Raw genomic sequence first — 14,954 nt, forward strand, 5'->3', positions numbered from 1 at the left:
TTGTCAACATTTTCTTTCAAATTTAAGAAAAGACGAATATACATAATATATTCTATTATGTATCACACTAATAACAAAATTAATCCAACAAATTATATTTTTCAAAAAAAAAAAAAAAAAAATCAATGTTGTCTTTACTGTTTTTCATATTCTTATTATTTATTGACTTCACCTTCTCAGAATGGTTCTCACACAGTGGAAATGGCTTCCAAACAATAACAAAGCACCACTTATCACTTTATAGAACTCCTATTGACTTAACTGAAACATACAAAGGTGTGCTGATAAATTGTGACAATCACCATGAAGGAATTGAGGTAGAACTATGCAACTTACACATTATTCTACATATTCCCCATAAAGAGTTATACACTTGTTACGATGCTGCTGCATTATTTGCAATCCTCTAAGAAAAAAAAAAGTCTTTCCAGAAGCACTCCTCATCTGTGGTGAATTTTATTCCTTTTAAGTGTTTCTTTAAATTTGGGAATAGGAAATAGTTTGGCAAATAGGGCAAGTGAAGCAGACACTGAAGGCTCAAGTTGTGTATTGTCTGTTGGGTTTCATGAGCAGTGTGAGCAGGTGCATTGTCTTGCAAAAGCAACATATCTCTGCTCAGTTTCCCATGATGTTTTTCCATCAATTCCTTCAGAGCTGTTGAATAAACCGCTGCTGTAACTGTTTCACCTTTTTTGAGGTACTTGGTAAGGAATACACCATTCATATGTCAAAAGACAATGGCAAGAACTTTCCCTGCTGACTTTTGGGTTAAGAACTTCTTTGGCCATGGAGAACCTTTGTGTCTCCACTCCACTAACTGTTGTTTGGTCTCTAGGTCATAGCGACGAAGCCATGTTTCATAAACAGTCACAATACGAGCCAAAAAATTTGTACACGATTTCTCAAAATTACCCAAAATCCCTTGATATGACAGCACACATTCTTTTTTTTTTGGTTGGCATTTAAACATTTGGGGAGCCACTTTGCTGAGAGCTTCTGCATGTCTAGATGTTGGTGGATAACGACCCTAACTCATTCCCTCGATATCCCCAGAGTCTTTGCAATGTTTTTGGCCATCTATCATCAAGGATCATGGAATACACTGCATCAATGTTTTCAAGTGCGATCACTGTGGAAGGTCTTCCTGATCTGGGGCATGCTGTCTCAGGTTTCCCAGTTTTAAACTTGGCCACTCATCTGGCAACTGTTAGATATGTTGGTGCACAGTCCCCTAAAGTCTCACATAAAGTTTGGTAAATCTCAGTTGCAGACTTTTCTTGCAGCACAAAAAACTTGATGAGGACCTACACTCTCTGAATTTCTTTAAAGCCTCTGACATTTCTTATATATCCTAAAAGAAAAAAAGAACAAATTATTACACTTTGATGAAACATGGGGATTAAAGAGTTTTAAGATATGTTCTTTCTTGGGTTATATCATTTCTTTAATATTATTTTTGTTCTAGGTGTTTATCAGAACTTTTCAGTGTCCCCTTGTATCATTAAAAACAATTGGGGATGAGATCTTAGTGAGTATTATTTTGAAAAATATGTTAAACCCAGATCATTATGATAATGGAATCTGCAAAGACTGCCAGACCATGCTTTGGATAATCCATCATACAGGGTGAAATAGAAGAAGACTATTGTACTACATAAGTTGCTAGAAGCTTGAAGGATTATCAAAGAGTCACACAGCTTCATATTGGTGACACAAGCTAAGGCAACTCCGATGCCAAAGACTGTATTCTCATAAGCTCTCTTGTCAAATTTTCGAAACTTCTGAAGTTTCTACATATATTCGGCTCTAAAGGATTATTTTATAGGATCAGAATCAGCTAGGAAGCACTCCCCTAACCTCCACACACACACACATGGCTGCATTAATTTACCCAAGATTTGGGAGACAAGTCACTTTAAGACTGCTCTCGTCTGAATTATTTTCCTTTTGTCTACCCTAGAGGACAACTATGATAGGATGTTAGTTCCTCCCCCCCCCCGTTACGATTTCAATTATTTCAACAGCCTAGTTGAGTGCTCTGTGTTTTGTAACAAGTATATGTTTGTGCTCTAAAGATTCTAGTTTGAAATCCAGCAAAATAAACAATACATTTATTTTGTTCTTGTGGTGTTGACACTGTGAAGCACTACTATGAATAATCACAAAACCTAGGCATTTCAAAACATCTAAATGAAATTATAAATCTTTCCTCAGCTCTATCTTGCCAGGCATATAATAAAAGATGGAATTATCTGTTCTATGAGGCAAACTGTAAGCTGAACTACTCATTACAGTCATGAGTTTACAGTTTTTTCTGCTGAAAGAGTTAACCAAGGAAACAATATTCAGTAGTAATTTAATGAAACAAAATTAAGATTACATTAAGTAAGGGGTTGATATCGGATCAATGTTGGAGGGGTGTTCTACAGAAAACAATGGGAAATCAGGGGAGAACCAGAGCTCATCTCTGGAAGCTGCATAAGGAGGGTGTGAGCAGGGAAGTGAGAAGCAGGTTTTTTGCATGCAGAGTTGTAATGATTGGAATGCCTTACCTGAGAGTGTTTAAGGCATAGTATGATGAGATGTGTGTGTGTGATAAAAGGACCTCCTAGTCTTTGACTCCACTGAGGTACTTGGTATTATTATTATTAATAATAATTATGTTTAGTTCTTTATATTCATATCATCCCCCCCCCTTCCACTGCTCTCTCTCCTTTTTTACCATATTATCATCATTTTAACTATTAAACTTTTTTTTATTTTTTAAATAATATAATTATTATTTCTATATTATATTTTAACCCATTGTAATGATTAATAACAACAGACACTAATATTTTGGATCAGTGACATTGAAGTATATCAGTGATCAACAAAATAAACTAACTGGTTCAGTGTGGCAAGATAACAAGCGAGAACTTTCCTACTAGGGAAAGTTTCTCATCCAACCATATGAGTAGTGAAATCATACTAATTTTTAAACTATGACTGCTGAGTAATGGCCTTATAAGATGTGATTAAGCTAAAATTCTTCTCACATCTTTTGATGTGGGAAATAGCTAAATAAATCTCAAATCTTTTTAACTGAACACTTAGCGCCATTGAAGAAAGCAGCCTATATGCAACAAGCTGCAAAAAAAAGGAAGCCTCACAAGAATGATTTATTTGTATTTCAACATATTACTGACTAACCAAAACTGTTTTCAAAACACAAATCATGACATTTGCAAGATTATTCATCTCATATTTTTATGCATTAGGCTTTGGTTTGTCATCACAGCCAAGTTACTTGGTTGTACAGAAATCTACTTAAATTCTGTCACAGGGCAAGCTAATTATATCTGTTATGGTGTGTCAATTACATGTGTTTTCTGGCCAGTTTTGTCTATCATGAGGGAAATCCTCCCCTAGGTTTCTATGAGAAAAACCACCAGTCTCTCACATACAAAGGAAAAGAACACCATTTTCATGTGGCCCGAGGTCAAAATTTCACCAGAAACTGAATACCATTAATATACCTAGCATGAGATGTTATGTAAAAAAAAAAATCAGTAAAACAGTGATAAACTTAAGTTTATCACTGTTTTACTGATAAGGGAATGGACTTCTTCCAGCAGTGGATCGATCCAGGTTGAAGAAGACAAGGAATTCTGGTGTCGAGGCTACTTGGTGAAAGGACGTACTGTCGGAGAGCTCCTGAAAGATGTCATTTTTGTTGATTTATTAATATTTTGTTAGATTTAATTGTGTAATTTTAGTATATTATTGTAGTTTTATTAGTTGTGTTAGTGTACTAAAGTGTTTTATAACATAATCTATGTCGGGAAGTCGCCGCTAGAGGGTTTCGTAGTGTGTAGTGTTCATGAAAACTCCAGATAAGATAAGATGGAGGACTGGGCTAGGAAAAATGGATGTCAATTTAATGTGGCAAAGTGTAAGGTTATGCACTTTGGGGTGAAAAGAATAGCAGCAGTATATCACACTGGTGGAACCGTACTCCAGGAGATTGATGAGGCCAGTGATTTGGGAGTGTTGGGGGATAGGGAATTGAAGTTTAGGGGGCACATTGCAAAAGTGACTAAATCAGCTCATCACTTGGCTTCTGAAAAATACTTTAACATGCAGAGACAAACAAGTTGTTGTTCCTCTGTATCGAGCCTTGATAACACCCCATCTGGATTACTGTGCCCAGTTATGGGCACCAGGGTTTCTTCGTGATGGGGAGGAAGTGGAGAGAATCCAGAGACGAGTGACCAAGATGATAGAAGGTCTGTGGAATGAACCTCATGAGAATAGGCTGAAGATTTGTGGGTTGCAGAGATTGGACGATAGGCGAAGGAGGGGTGATATGATTGAGACATTCAAATTACTGAAGGGTTTCTATAAGATTGATCCAGAAGATATTTTTGAAAATATGACTGGTGGTGGGAGGACTAGAGGCCATGCATGGAAGCTGGGCAAGAGCATGGTTGACAAGGGAGTTAGAGCTAGGTTTTTTACTTGGAGAGTGGTGAATGAGTGGAATAAGCTTCCAGAGTCTGTTGTGGGTGCTATGACCGTGAATGAGTTCAAGGCAAGGTATGATAGATACTGTGTCAATGTCGAATAGTTGTTCTTGACATGATGATAGGGCCTCCCTCGATGAGTCTGTCGACTCCTTGGAGTTGCCCGGAACAATAATAAATAATAATAATAATAACAATCTGCTGTTTCAGGCCATGATGTGCTTATACTAATTAATTTAAAATACAGGCTGCAGAATGGCAGAAGTTTGTTTTTCTCTCTATAATAAGCTGATTTAATTTTTAATACAGAGAAGAAAAGATAAGTAATAATATAAATTACTAAATCATAAACTGCAATTAAACTCTGAAAATAACACTGTCCTGAAAGGCTTCATCCTTGATAAAGTGTAATAAAGGCTCATAAAGGAGGGATGCAAAAAAAAAAAAAAAAAAAAAAAAAAAAAAAAGAGAAACAAAATTAATACGCATGACTGATAGCAAATTGAGTGAGTAACCTTTTTTTTTATTTATATTTTTTTTTAATCTAAAACAGTAATAGAAGTCACAGCAAAACAAAAAAGTTACAACCGATGACTGCCATTTCACTCTCCTGCTACCACATCAGTGCTCATTTGTTGGGTAACTCTTAGCCATCAGCAAAAGCCAGTCTAAGTGTGACATTTTCATACCTTCTTATAAAATAATTCATCTTGCATTTTAGTTATTTAGGGGAGAGAGAGAGAAACTCATGAGTTTGGGTAGCTAGTAACTGAAAAATTTATTCATTTTCTTTTTTAATCACCAAACTTTATATTGTAAAATAATCATGAATATAAAATAAAATAGTCAATGACTTCTCACTCTAGCAGATATGATTAAAGGCTCTGCACACAGTCATATCTGATCAGATATCTGACTGTTTCATGAAATTTTTATGTATCCAATAACTGCACAGTGTTTGGTACATTGGAAGTGTCAAAAAAAAAAAAAAAAAAAAAAAAAAAATCAGTATAGTTTTTAATGCCTGTAATCTGAGGCTTATTCAAGTTACTATCAGTACTTTTCACATTTTCTGAGTTTTTTTTTTCTTTCTTTCTCATTTAAAAATTGGTTATTTTATAAGGTTATTCTAATCAGAACAACTTTACGTACTATTCATGTTATTATGTTTTAATAATTTCTTATTATTCTATTTACCACACACATATTATAGATAACACTTCATGCTGCTCAGCATGAGGCTAGTGATCCATGGATCTAGTTGTTACACACACACACACACATATATTCACTTATTTTTTTCGCATTTCTCTCTCTATATATAGATAGAGACAGCTGATGTTCATTTTTATGATTATTTGTTCTGCACACAGCACCAATGTGCTATAGATTCTGAAATGCTGTGAATGAGTTAAAAACCAGCCCTAGTAGTGTGCACATGAACACTCGAAATATTTTATTTTTATTATTTTTTTTCCAATTCGAACTGTCCAATGATCTCAGCTTATTTTGAAGATGTACTGAGATCCACAGTTTATTCATGTCGACTAGGTTCTTTAGTTCAAGTAACAGAACCTAAATTTTCACAAATAATAGCTAACTATAAGTCACTTCTTCAAAGCCCAAGCTCAACTTGAATTAGGCCTGGGCTTGAGCTCAACTTGATGATACTATCAGTAGGATTCAGTATCAACAGTTTATAACTTATCAACTAATCTGGAAGACAAAGATAAACTATGATTTTCTATATTAGGTCTCAGTTATCAGATTCATACTACATAATATTTGAATAGTCAAATATTTATACCTTGATTTTATATATATATATATATATATATATATATATATATATATATATATATATATGTGTGTGTGTGTGTGTATATGTGTTTATATATATAAATATATATATAAAATTAATGTCAGAATCATATCAGATCAGATCTTTGTTAACACACACACACATATATATATTTACACAAACAAATTCTGAAAATATAACATTTCCATGTTGTTCCTTGAAACACAATTAATATACAGGTGACTTCCTTGAGTAATGTGGGATACAAGGTAATCTTTATCTTACTGTTAGCTAAGCGTTATGTTTCTTCATCCATTATTTTGTTCATCTTGGAATAAGTTTCCTATATATAAGAATGAGGAAAAAACACATAAATAATAGTTCACAAAATTGAAAATACTGCTAGCAGTATTACCCTAATATAACAAAATGACATTTATAAGTGACTTAAAAACTTCATTTTTTTTAAATTTTTTTTTTTAAATATCATAACAGTTGTAGCTGGCAGAGAGACAGGCTTCTCTGCCACTTAACCACTATACAGGTCACAATGTGTGATAGTGTGCATATATTAAAAAACATGGATACAAAATGTAAGGTGGTTTTGACATATGTCATCCATTGTTGATGGCTGGGTTCTTGGAAGATGCAACTATTTGTAGTGAAAGATTCTTTGACAACATTAACATAGAATAAAACCTAGCGATAAAAAAAAAAACCTTTATAAGGACAGTATAGAAAAAAGCAATGAACAATGTGAGAATCATGAATAAAGAAACAAATCAACTTTAGTTTCTTTATTTACATAGAGAGTAATTGCATATATATGCATAAGCTGATTTCATGTTAATAAAATAACTAGATTAAAATTTGTTAGTTATAACATATGAATGGCAAACAATAGCAACTGGACTGTTGGATATATGGGGAAAAAGAGGAGAGAATATGCAGGAAGTTCATGGTTTAGCTAAATCATATGAAAGATCTTGAGTTGAATGGTATGAAAGAATGCAAATAAAAATGAAATAAAAACAAAGGAAAGGAAGACAGTAAAGTGAAGCAAAAAGAGGGAACTGTAGCACAAGAAGAGTAAAACAGAAGACATATAAGAGATAGAAGGTTATAGAGGTTTTACCACTAGACTAAGTAGAGACAGAGAAAAAGGGAAAGTCATCTTGAAATGGTTTGATAGAAAAGAAGAGAAAGAAGAAAGAAGAAGAATAAAAAAAAAAGAATGGCATGTAAGCATAAGAGAAATGTTACGGTACAATATGAAGATTCAGTGATCATGGGTGTGCTGGAAGAACAATTGACAAAAGGATGTTTTCAGCTTCTCCAGAAGGAAAGATTTATGACACGAATGAAGTCATGAGACAGAGTAAGTGAAAGAGATCACTGTGTCAATAGGAATAAATGACTTAAAGGGAGAAAAATCATTCATACAGTATGAGAAAAGCTATAAAAGTAAAAAAGGTATTGCTGAAAAAATAAAAAAAAAAGAGAGAGAACTAAGATTATGAATTATTTGCCACATTATGATATAAATAGGTTGAGAACAGCTGTGCAGAAGGAATGGTGTGAACTGTGAAGACAAATTTATATATATAATAGAATTACATGTGACAGGTACAGAACCTATAATGTAACAGTACTATGTGTGAGCAAGTAGTTAAAGAGAAAGAAGAAGCCTGTTGATGTGTGTCTTAAAGACTGGAAGTCAGTCATTATGGGAAAGATAGTAAGTAGATGAAAAATAATTTAAGTTTGAAGCTGAAATGTCCTAGATGATGTCCAGTAGCTGCTCGTGTTTTTACTGTCTTTAAATATGGAGGAGGGCTGGTTCATTAGAAAAGTACCCATAAAAATACCTATTAAAAAGTCTAAAGCAGAAATGGAATGTCGTGCAAAGTGGGGAAAGTAATTACAGGGAATCTATGAGACAGTTTATCTATTAAGTGGGCCACCCTTTTCAGTATAGTATTAACCATTCTTAGAGAAGTTTTTGGTGCACTATCCCAAATGTAAGAACAGGCTAAGAGGATGTGGGAGTTTTGTACAGTGTTAGTAATTGTATAGATGAGAAGTAGTGTCTTGAAGAGAAAAAACACATGAAGTTTTTTGAGATGGCTAGGGATATGTTTGTACTAGAGATTTAAGTCATCTCAAGAAGAAGAAAAATCTGACCAAGAAGCAGGATTGGTAACAGGGAAGTCAAGACTGCTCCTGCCCCAATGGAGAATGGTAAGGAGATTGGTGTTTACATTCTTATGGAAGATACTGCAGCCAGGAACATTTAGGCACCAGTGTTTATCATGTGAAGACGGGGAATCAAATTCGTCAGCAAATTTATGGACATGATTTGAGGTCAATAAGAGAAGGTCATTTATGTATAGCAGAGAGGGCATGGACAAAACTACAGAGTTTTGGTTACTCTGATGCTGGTAGAGAAATCAAAAGACAGAACCATCTATTCTGTTATGTGGTGAAAGGCAAACAGATTATAACATAATGGTTTGGCGAGTAGGGTTCTAGAACAGGCCTGATGTCATCAGCTATGATACCATCATATATTTCTCTAAACCTTTCCATCATTTGTGTCAAAAAAGCTTGATAATTTAATCAAGAGATCAGTTGTGACTCAATTAATTAGTATCTACCAATCCAAACTGGTGGTCATTTTGTTTTTATCTTTTACCCATGTGTGAGCTTGGGTCAAGGATAAAAGCCAGAATGTAAGGCTGAGTGCTATATTGCTGGCACTATGATTCAGAAAGTGGAGAAAATTCAAGATCTGGGGATAACTGTTGACTGAAGTGTAGGAGACACTGCAAGTGGTGAAAAGATTGCACATTATATTGCTGCTATGATAAGGAGTACACTGACAAGTAGCGATAAGATGGTGATTGAGCTACTATATAAAGCACTGGTCAGACTATATGTGGAACATAGTGCTCAAATTTGGTTACTCAGTTTTCATTGTGATGTGGAAATAGTGGAGAGGGTGCAGGGAATATAAATTGCAATATGGTAGACAGAGAAAAAACATGTGATATGATATAGACATTTAGGTTAGTGAGGGGATTTCAACAGATTAATAGAAATGGGATTAAAAAAGTAGGTAAAGGGCCTTCATAGCACAATAGAAAAAACAGGACATTGCCCTCTTTGATTGGAAAAGACCTGAGTTCAATTCTCATTATAATAATAAGAATCTTAATATGGGCTTTTCAACTGAAGGTGAGTTAGATGATTTTAGACAGAGGTAGCAGAATTTTTTTTTTTTTATTCCATAAACTTGGGTTTTTCATCCCACATGCATACTGACCAAGAAAATATACACAATTTACAGACTTTGGTCTATAAAGTAGTGGAGAGGGTCCAGGGAATACAGTATGCCCTCCCATGATTAAAGAGACTCCTTGGAGGTGTCACATAATAGTAATAAAAAAAAGCAGCCAACACTGGGAGGTTTGTAAAGGTGCGGTGAAGAGAGTTGTGAGGAGGAGATTTTTTATTTTTTTTAGAAAATAACAAGTGAATGGAATGCATGGTCAAAATGTGTTGTAAATGCTGGGAATAAAATGAGTTTAAGGTTAAATATGACAGACATTTTGCTAAATTTATTTTCTAACACAAATGAACAAACTTCTGCAACTATCTCTCCATCGGTATTTTACTAAAATAGTGATATTTTACTGGGATTGTATGTGAAAAATGACTTCTCCTAAATACTTAGCCCTTAGTATCTTAACAAGTCTTGCTCTCACTGATAAGACCTCAATAAAGATTGAAACCAGTAGTGACCCTTTCCATAATGCATGGCAATATACATACCCAAAAAGAAAGTGTGCTGTTCATTATGGTATACTGGGGCAAATTGATGTGAAATCAACTGCCTCTACATAAAAGAACCAAGTCATGAAGTTACTTTTGTGCAAAGTTTGTTTACTCATGCTAGTATAAAAACAATAATATAGTTTGTGTCAAGTATCATTTATTAACATCTCAGATTAACTGAAATGGGATGATCATTTGAGTTGCAAAGGTGTACCTGTGGCCATAAAGGAACACTGAAATGCTTGTTTACGATATCAGAAGCATCAGGAATAAGAAAGTGGAGTTTCTGGAAGTGATCAGTTCAACTTGACCAAAAATTATGGGTTTTAGTGAGACTAGGTTGGTGGAGGAGAATATGATCTTAGGGATAAAAGACAAGGAAGGGATATTGTATTTTCATGGAAGATGAAGAAAAAGGATGGGGAGAGGGGTATTGATGATGAGAATAGTTGTAAACATATCATACATCAAGTACCACTGATGATGCAATAGTTAAACAAACTGGTTCCCCTGCTCTTGAGACCAAATGTGGTAGTTTTGTCATCAAACATCGACATCTTCTCACCTTCAGTGAAGCCTCATTAGCTACAGAAGGTATAACCCATATTAATGAAGTTTTGGCAAAGGTTCTACCTAGGCAGACAATAGCTATAATCAGATCACAATGTAAATTACCATTCTACAGAGAACTAGTGATGCAAATGCAGAAATCTATGTTAGAAGATCCAACAAGGGCAGGTAATACCCACCTCTGCATCTCCTGCTTCACTGCTGTCATCTCAAGAGAGAAGTAAGGTGCGTACAATTGCAATGCTTCTTCAAGTACGTCTCAACATCTAGGAATCATCCTCATCTCTCATAATATAGTTGCAGGGTTTTAAAGAAAATTATTAGAATGTCACTCAATGACACTGACACCTGAATCATTATTTGGAGATGGAATTTTCCAGACAATGTTCTCCTTTCCAGTTAGTAGAATATCATCCTGCATCATCTGTTTGATCCAAGTGGAAAGAGAGAAAGTATTCTTATGCCTAAATGAAGGCATTATATAAGAAGAACAGAAGTGTTTGTGCTAGAACAATACTGGATAGAGCATCTCCTCCTCCTCTATTGGAGATGCATAGGGAGTTTGTCAGCTTTTGGAGGTATGCCTTTCTACTGATCTAGTCCTACTCTCGATCTCTAGGTCCATTCCATTCCATTCATCTTCTTTTGATGAAATAAAGCCTTCATTTCAAACCATCATCAGCAGAGCTTTGGTAAGTCCCTATGTCTATCTTGCAAGATTTAACTGACCTAGTTCTGTTTACTATATGTACACCATCCCATCTTTGCCAGTCAAGGACTGTGTTCATTCCAAAAAAGGAATGATGCACCCTGTGACTATTGCCCAAGTATCTTTCAAAAAGTGTTAGTTAAAAGTCTCCAAGTGATACATCCAACATGATTTTAGACAGCTTTCATCCTTGTGGATAGCTGTGCTGAGAACATCTTCATTCCTTTCTCTCTGAATCTCAATGACAACTCTGGCTTCTTTTTATGGCACCCCTAGACCTCCAGAGGGCCTTTAACAGTGTCTCTCTCCCTTCAAGCTACACTTCAAGTAATATCTATTGCAGGACGTCCAGTTGCTTTTTCACTTAAATATCAGAGATTTACTTTGCAGTACCAAGAAAACTTTGTCTACTATTTTATTCATTGTGTCATCGATAAGTTTTTCGCTTTCTTCCGAGCCAGTGGATGCTTACTTGACACAACCATTAACCCCCAACCGGCCACGACGTCTATAGACGTCGAGATAAATCTGGATACGAAGCTCTAAAACCCAATGAATAACATGGATAAGAAGTGCAATTTGGTGTCACTATTTCATGCACATTGGCTGGTAGGGAGGTTAATGCTATGGCATTTGCTGATGATCTTATACTCATAGCTTCTACTACAGAAGGCTTGCAGGAATTCCTACAGGTGGAAAACTTGCAGTTTTCCCTGTATGGCAATTTCTTCTTCTGGTGAGTCACTCCTCTTCCCATCCACTCCAGAATCTTTTCTCTCTTCCCTCCAAAGTCACACTTAAACCTCAATAGAAGCTCTTCATTCTGGATTACTTCCTTCTTTCCAGACTTTAGTCCTAGGTAAAGGCTCAGATGGATTCCATTTGCTCAGCAGTCCATTCGTGGTTATGCCTTCTTCATGATATGCTATTAGCATATCTGTGCCACTGTAAACCATGGAGGTTTTGGGATCCCCTCATTGTGATGATTAGTGCCTAGATTACATCTATTCAGATTACAGAAATTTTCTCTTCAGTTCAGAATTATGTCTTGCTACCTCTAGGACTTCATGTATTAAGGATGATTATCAATGTATCTCTAGATGGGTACTTGATGGAAGGACACTGATCGTGACTGCCTCAGCTGAACAAAGGAGATGGACTTAAATGTTGCACCATTCAGTCAACAAAGCTGCATAACACGTTCCCTCTCAACACAAATGGATCTCTGGGATGGAATCCACTTTCTGCTTAGATCTAAATATATAGATTTAATTAGGACAAGAATGAATGCTCTGCTGACTCAGGCTCATACAACTTAGAGAAAAAGTAATGACAAGAACTGCAGAGAAGGCAGAGTATAAAATCTTTGGCTCATGTTGCTATTGCATGCTACTCTATGTGTGCAATACACATGTCAGACGAGACAATGCAATTGTGAGGATTAGAGAAAAATAGTTGAACAGGTTAATTACAGATAACAGGAAGAACAAAGATTGGATGACAACAGTAGAACCTTATTATAAGACTAACATTGGATTAAGGAAGCTTGACTTTGTAGTAAAGAGAGAAGATAAATTAGTCATCACTGACATGTAAGGTGTGGATATTAGGCAACCATTCATTACCCTCAATCACAAGAAAGCTGCCTACTGTACTGAAAACCAAGACTTGGTGTGGTTACTTAAGGAAGAACACCATACCAAATTTACCTCTACAATTGTATCCTTCAAAGGTGTATGAGGTCAGCAAAGTTATATGAACTTTCTAAGCTTTAGACTCTCTCAGGCTAATTTAAAATACTCTTTGTTTTCTCTAAGGATACATGCTTTCAATGCAATTTCTTGTTTTTCTCAACTGCCTCTTTCACTTGCTATTCTTCTATCATCAACAGATTGACTTACCAGAAAATGGCTTCTCGAATTCCCAGGTCTGGCATTAGATAGTAGAGGATATTGTTGGGGGGTTAGGCCTTTTCTGGTCTAATGTGGGACCACGATATTATTATTATTACAACTCCAAGGAGTCGATAGACTCATCGAGGGAGGCCCTAACATCATGTCAAGAACAACTATTCGACATTCACACAGTATCTATCATACCTCGCCTTGAACTCATTCACAGTCATGGCACCCACAACAAACTCTGGCAGCTTATTCCACTCATTCACCACTCTCCAAGTAAAAAACCTAGCTTTAACACCCTTGCTAACCACACTCTTGCCCAGCTTCCATGTATGGCCCCCTAGTCCTCCCACCACCAGTCCTATTCTCAAAAATATCTTTTGAATTAATCTTATAGAAACCCTTCAGTAATTTGAATGTCTCAATCATATCACCCCGTTTTCCGCCTATCAACCAATTTCTGCAACCCACAAATCTTCAACCTGTTCTCATAAGGTTCATTCCATAGACCTGCTATCATCTTGGTCACTCGTCTCTGGATCCTCTCCACCTCCTCCCCCATCAAGAAGAAACCCCTGGTGCCCATATCTGGGCACAGTAGTCTAGATGGGGGTCTTATCAAGGCTTGATATAGAGAGTATATAACACTGATTTCAGCGCAAAGTTAGAAAAATAAAAAACTCAATAAGCAGTGTGGTGGTTGGTCTCATACCAGGTAACAAAACCTGTTTATTATCTGAAGATACCCATAACATCCATGCCTCAACAAGATTTAAATCTGCAGCCTGTTGGCTGGAGAGATGCTATCCACTCAGTCAAACAGGCTGGCAAATAAACATAGAGACTGACAGGACAAAATATATATTCAATTGCGATTATAGGCCTTGGGATGTAAAGGAAATGCATCACAGACTGGAAAGAGGAAAGGGCACATAAGAAAGGAAAAGGAATTCATGTAGCTGCTGAGAATTAATTACCTAAATATCATACGAAGGAAGGAATACAAAAGGTTCAGTGCGCTGGATGCGGTACAGCATCAGATAATGTTTCATAACCAAGAGCTATTATGCCACTTACTAGGAAAAGCAATCATGCAGTCTTAACCTGGGAAGTGGCCAAGAATGTGGATTTTTTTAGCTCAAAAGAAATATATGTGAAATTAAAGAGTATGTAATTATGATATAGCAAACTCAAACTCAAAGATGAAAGTAGTACAAGAGAAACATCCAAGGGATACTTAAGAGAAGCAATATCACATTGGATTCCTAGAATTAGAAGGATAAATCAGGTGGGAATTATATGGATGAGTAACATAATTAAGCAGAAGCTGAATAAAAAAAATACCATGGAATAAATATAAGGAGAAATGTGATGAACCAGTTCAGTAAGCAGTACAAAGCACATGCTAGAATAATGGCTAGTAAGTGAGACATTCAGATTATGAGAAGAAATTACCCAAGTAGACATGTGTAAGCGCACCCATTAAATCAGCCACATGTAAGCTCACACGATGCCTACTGTATGCAGCAAAGATAGCGGAATCAAAAGCCAACGGCGAACGAGCACCACGAGTCTCGCCAGCTCAGTGCCTTCGACCGCCACTGACATACCTACTATGTGCTGCAGATGCA

At 35.9% G+C, this 14,954-nt stretch overlaps 1 protein-coding gene across 1 annotated transcript in view; it reads right to left on the minus strand.

Moving 5' to 3' along the window:
- Nucleotides 1-264: 264 nt before the first annotated feature.
- Nucleotides 265-14,954, minus strand: part of Dab (DAB adaptor protein) — a 199,625-nt gene continuing 184,935 nt past the window's right edge. The window contains exons 10-11 of the mRNA XM_090390499.1: nt 6,592-6,649; nt 265-1,351 (exon numbers count right to left, since the gene is read on the minus strand). Coding sequence (XP_090246625.1) covers nt 6,605-6,649 — 45 coding nt within the window. The 3' untranslated portion in view covers nt 265-1,351; nt 6,592-6,604. The remainder of the gene's footprint in view (nt 1,352-6,591; nt 6,650-14,954) is intronic.

This window comes from Typopeltis vanoorti, chromosome 3 (genome assembly GCF_054136105.1).
Source record: "Typopeltis vanoorti isolate ZY-2024b chromosome 3, IOZ_Tvanoo_1.0, whole genome shotgun sequence".
Lineage (NCBI taxonomy): Eukaryota > Metazoa > Arthropoda > Arachnida > Uropygi > Thelyphonidae > Typopeltis > Typopeltis vanoorti.